At 42.6% G+C, this 6,074-nt stretch overlaps 1 protein-coding gene across 1 annotated transcript; it reads right to left on the bottom strand.

Annotated features, from left to right (window-relative positions):
• Nucleotides 1-1,004: 1,004 nt before the first annotated feature.
• LOC123867269 (uncharacterized protein K02A2.6-like) lies at nucleotides 1,005-5,172 on the bottom strand. The gene has a single exon (XM_045909249.1). It carries the CDS (start codon nucleotides 5,028-5,030, stop codon nucleotides 1,005-1,007), a length of 4,026 nt encoding a protein of 1,341 aa, XP_045765205.1. The 5' UTR covers nucleotides 5,031-5,172.
• Between the last annotated feature and the right edge of the window lie 902 nt (nucleotides 5,173-6,074).

The raw sequence follows: 6,074 nt of genomic DNA, 5'->3' as shown, positions 1-6,074 counted from the left end.
ATGCAGGTTCCCTCATGATGTTTTCCTTCACCATTAAAACAGTGTTATTTAATTAAGTACTTGAAACGCACAAGACTTCGAAAAGTTAGAGGTGCGTGCCTGGAATTGAACCCCGACCTCCGATTAGAAGGTGGACGTCTTAACCACTAGGCTATCACAGCATAGTCTTATTAAAAATAATGGTCCATAACTTAAATAAAAACAAAAAATATTTCTTGTATCAGTGTTTTATTACAAACCTTAATAATAATGTAGGTACAAATTATAACTTAATCTATTTACAGAAATTAGGTTTCTTAGCTGCTATAGTCCACGCTTACATTACGATTTTTATCAATTTCAATAACATTGTCAAACTCTGCATATACGATGCAGTTTATCGTTTCAGGAATAGCTGAATCAAAGCGAACTTCTAGCCTCACACTACCGTGCTTTATAAGATTCCAATGACTAGAGTGAGCTGATAAATCAGGAGTTAAATCGAATGCTAAGAGACAATAGCCTTTTGCATATTGTTCCCTAGATATTCCGTTCCCTTCATTTAAAAAATGGATTCCCGTGCCTGAGAATAACGTATGATAGGCTGAACTGAAAGTATTATCATCGAATGATGGTTGCAAAGCTTTTGAAGGTATTTGTTGGCCATCAATATATAAACTAAATGTATTTGTTATGTATGAAAACAACGAGATTCCGATACTGACTGGTTTATTAATAAATTAGACATACCCAGTGACAGTTGACACACATTATAAGTTCCATGACTACCTACCTATTTCATACATATCATTGTCCTCCTCTAATAGAATACTATAATAGACAGGTAGGTATTATAGATAATCTCTTAAATAGTTCAACGGGTAGGTAGGTACATTAGTCAAATAGAACTTAGAAACAATATAAGAATTAACACACACAAATAAGTTAATATAAGAAGATCTAATACAATCGCAACAAATAGGTAGGTACTTATCTAGTATTATAATTAATTTTAAGGCATTTTATTAATACTGTTTTATCTTTTTAACACATTCTAATGCAGCTGCCCGACGCTGGCGCATGCCCTCTTGTTCTACTTCGATCGAATTAGCATCTTCTTTATTTAAATCGTCAACATGACCGGATATTGAACCTTCTTCAACGTTAACCGAACTGTCTTTCGAATTTTCGTTCTCCGATAAATCACGAGCGTTTGGGTTTGGGGAATCGTCCGACGTCGGAGACACTAAGGCCAAAGAATGACGAGACTTGCGTTTGTCTGTTAGTATTTGATCTATGTGGCGCTTCTGTACCCGACCGTCCCTAGCTTTAACCACATACGTCACCGGACTCTTTCGTTCTAGTACTTCACCCTCCGCCCATTTAGCACTATTCTTAGCGTAATCGCGTATCCACACGGCGTCGCCGGGCTGTGCCTCGCGCAGCGTGTGCGGCGGCGCGGCGCGGCGCTCGGCCGCCTGCTGCGCGGCGCTCACCCGCTCGGCGGCGTCGGGCCGCAGCAGGTCGAGGCGCCCGCGCAGGCGCCGCCCGAACATGGCCACCGCCGGCTCGCGACCAGTGGTGCTGTGCTCTGTGTTGCGATACGTGAAAAGAAATCTACTGAGCGCCGTTATATCGTCTACATTTTCGATTAATGCTTTCTTTAGAACCCGTTTTATAGTACGAACGGCGTTTTCGGCAGCACCGTTGCTGGACGGGTGATATGGAGCTATGCGAGTATGCTTAATACCGTTCCGTTTAAGATACTGCCCGAATTCCTCCGAGTTATAAGGCGGTCCATTGTCACTCTGGACCATTTTCGGGAGTCCAAATTTAGCGAATAGTTGTCTCAAACGACTTATAACGACGGTTGCCGAGATCGATGTTAATTTTTCAACTTCTATCCATTTTGTATGGGCATCTATGATAATTAAGTAATACGCGTTGTTGAACGGCCCTAGGAAATCGAGGTTCAAGCGTGACCATGGCTCCGCGGGCCAGGGCCACGAGTGCAGCGGCGCGGCGGGCGGCGCGGGGCGTTGCGACACGCACGCTGCGCACTGCGCCGACACACGCTCGATGTCTGCGTCCAAACCCTCCCAGTATACATAATTACGTGCGATCTGCTTCATTTTGACGATACCGGGATGCCCATCGTGTATTTCTTTCAAAACTCTCTCTCGCAGTATTTTAGGAATTATCATCCTATAACCCCAAATTAAACAACCTTGATCTATATGTATATTATCCTTTCTATTAAAATAAGGTTTTTCGGACTCTGATATCGCTTTGTTCGGCCAACCGAACCTAACGTAACCGTACACTTTACTCAATATTGGGTCCTTCGGGATCTCCGTTTTAATTTCTTTAAAATTAAGCGGAAAATCGTCTCGAATGAAATTAAGATAGCTACCTTTTTCGTTCTCACTCCTGACTCGACTATCGGCCGAGTGCAGGGGAAGCCGAGAGAGTGCGTCGGCCTGACAGTTTTCCATAGATCTTACAAATTCAATTTCAAAATCATACGCACCTAATTTAACCGCGTATCTTTGTAGACGGCTCGCCGCGGTCAAAGGAATACCCCGTTTTTTCCCAAATATGTAACTGAGAGCGCGGTGATCACTACGGAGAATAAAATGCCGCCCGTATAAATATTGGTGGTGTTTCGTCACCCCGAACACAATAGCGAGCGCCTCTTTGTCTATTTGTGAGTAGTTGCACTCCGCGCTCGTGAGCGTCCGCGACGCGCAGCTCACCGGCCGCTCCACACCGTCCGCGTGCCGCTGCAACAACACCGCTCCCAAGCCGTAAGGACTGCTATCCACCGCTAGTATGAGAGGAAGGCTCGCGTCGTAATGCGCCAGCACCGGAGAGCTACTCAGTACCTTTTTAATTTTATGAAAGGCGTTCGTGCACTTTTTGTCCCAATTCCACTTGACATTTTTCTTAAGAAGAGTATACATGGGTTTTAAAATATCACTCATGTTCGAACAAAACTTTGAGTAAAAATTAACCAGGCCCATAAAGCTTCTTAACTGTGTTACGTTCGTAGGTGGGGGTGCAGCGACTATAGCTTCGATTTTTTTATCATCAGTGTGCAAACCGAATTTATCAATTTTATAGCCTAAGTATGTAACACTGTCTTTAAAAAATTGACATTTAGACCAATTGATTCTTAAACCATTTTCATTCAAACGGTGTAGCACTGCCCTTAAATTTCTTAAATGTGTACCTTTGTCTTTACCCGTAACACAAATATCATCAGCGAACACAGCCGTCGAGGGCAATCCACTCAATGTTTCTTCCATAATCTTTTGGAAGTTCTCCGGAATACATTTAATTCCAAACGGAACGCGCTTATAAACAAAAGTACCTATGTGAGTCGTGATGGCCGTCATCGGCTGTGAGTCTTCTTCTAGAACACATTGCTGAAACGCATTAGATAAATCGAGCTTCGTGTATTGCTCGCCCCCACCTAGTGTGGCGAACAGATCCTCGATCCGTGGCAGCGGGTAGTGGAAGTCTTTAAGACGTGGATTTATGGTGATTTTATAATCGCCACAAATGCGAATCGAACCGTTAGATTTAACAACAGGCACTATGGGTGTCCCATAGTCCGATCTGTCAACTTTGTAAATAACCCCTTCCCGCTGCAAACGTTCGAGCTCGCGCTCCACCGGTTCTCGAAGCGCAAGCGGTAGCTGGCGGGCCTTCACGAACACGGGCGTGTCGTCCTTTAAATGTAAACGCAATCGCGACTTAAAAGTGCCCAGGCCTCCCGCGAACACTTCGGGAAACTCCTTTTTTAAATTAACAGCGATAGACTCGTTACTGGACATGTTATAACATTGAATAACAGTTAATTTTAATTCTTTTATCCATACTCTGCCCATGAGAGGAGGGCCCCCATTTTCAATTATATACAATTTTAATTTTGCCGATGTAGACCCACAAGTTACATCGACTAAAATATAACCGATCGTTTCTATGACGTCACCGATATAAGACTTTAGAATTAAATTCTTGTTTTGTATAGGAAATTTGGAAAAATTCCTATTATAATATTGCTTAGATATGGCTGAAATTTTACTTCCGGTGTCTATTTCAAATTTGTGACTCGCGTTATCGATATTCAAAATCGCATGATAGGGGCCACCGTCTCCGCCGCTAATAATATTATTAAAATGTCTATCGTCGTCACTATTAGAATCGGAATTATTAAAATAGATCTGACCTTTCTGTCTCGAACCACCACTCACTACACTCACTTCACTTTTGCCCTTCTGGGGGCATCTGACCTTCAAATGACCTCGGTCCCCACACAGATCACAATTGTAGAACCTATATTTGCATCTCCCTTCTGGATGAGGCCCCTTTGCGCACCGACCGCAGAGGCCTCGGGCCCCCGCACTGCTGCCGGCCCTGGGGCCGCCGCCGCCCGGTGCGCGCTGGCCTCGCGCCGCGCCTACCCGATGCAGGCCGTCGTCGTCCCCGGCGCCGGTCACAGATGCGAGCCCGCTCGTCGCAGCCGTCGCGCACGCCGTCATCGCATGCCGCTCCGCCGCCTCGAGAGCCAACGCCATCTCCACCGCGCGCCGATAGTCAATATTCTTTTCGGCAAAAAGCCGCGAACGCATCTCCTCGCTAAAAAGTCCCGAGACGAACTGATCTCGAAGATTCACTTCGAGTTGTGCTCCGAAATTGCACGTCTTAGCGAGATGTTTCAAGCTTTGTAGGTACCCTTTGACCCCTTCGCCTTGTTGTTGCTTTCTTTGCCGAAATATATGTCTCTCAGCTATCTCGGATCTCTCGGGTTCCAGGTGATCTTTCACCAACTTCACCAACTCGTCGAAAGTTTTCTCTTCCGGTTGCACAGGTGAACACAAATCACACATTAACGCGTAACACTCTGCGCCGACTAAGGTGACTAACGTGGCAACGTGGAGTTTAGCTTCGATATTATTCAATACAATAAATTGTTTAACTCGACGCACGTACGCGTCCCAATCTTCCGTCCCCGCGTGAAAACTTTCCACTTTACCGAGTGGCATTATTATATTTTAAAGAATTTACTTCAAAATACTAATTGTTTCCACTTCGTCGCCAGTGTTATGTATGAAAACAACGAGATTCCGATACTGACTGGTTTATTAATAAATTAGACATACCCAGTGACAGTTGACACACATTATAAGTTCCATGACTACCTACCTATTTCATACATATCAGTATTCATATGATAATTTTCAAAGTTGAATGGATTTTTCGTAAGAGTTCCATTAAATGCTGCGTTGTTAACAAATCCGACAATACATCTTTTAGGAACTTGACCAAGAAAAATATTATCGAGTGTTTTACCCTGAACCCCTGAAGGAATTGTTAAAACTTTAACTTCCGCTCGAGTTATTGGATATTTTGCAGTAGTAGATGCTAAAACTTTTTGATGTGCAAGTAATACAGTCAGAGCAAGTAGTACAGGCACGTGTCGATTAGTCATTATTCATTCCAGGTATTTGAAATTCCGTAGGTTCGTCATTAGAAAATTCCAACAATACATCTTTATCTAGGTAGTTAGCTTATCACGTTCCTTTTGGCTTTGTTCAATAATTGTTACAATCACTAACCACATTTTTTGAAATATTGATTACAAAACCTTTTTCGATAATATGCTGTTTAACTAGTTGTTATCGGTGCAAATACATTCTTCACTAACGATAATGGCATTGGTTTTACTATATAAGCTCAAAATAAATAATTTCTGTCATATTTACTACCTCGTTTCTACTGAAGAGTACTGAGAGAGTACAGTTTGACTTTAAATCTATATTGTGTTCATACAAGTGTTTATTAGCAGTGTGTGATTAAGAAGTGTCGTGTGATAAACAATGGAGGTGAGTGTGTAATTTATTTTCTTTTAGTTCCCTTTAAATTAATGTAAATATTTATGATATCAGTATGATAGTTTATTTTTATTGTTACAGAATATATCGTACTCCCCTTGCAATAGTCAAGAAAACAATACATATAAGCAATATTACTTTCCTGCGAATTTGGTAGAAGAAGAAACACAAAATTTGCTCATAGATCATGAAATG

This window comes from Maniola jurtina, chromosome 1 (genome assembly GCF_905333055.1).
Source record: "Maniola jurtina chromosome 1, ilManJurt1.1, whole genome shotgun sequence".
NCBI classification, from domain to species: Eukaryota; Metazoa; Arthropoda; class Insecta; order Lepidoptera; family Nymphalidae; genus Maniola; species Maniola jurtina.
Note: the sequence above shows the minus strand (reverse complement) of the source record. Positions and strands in the feature narration are given on the sequence as shown.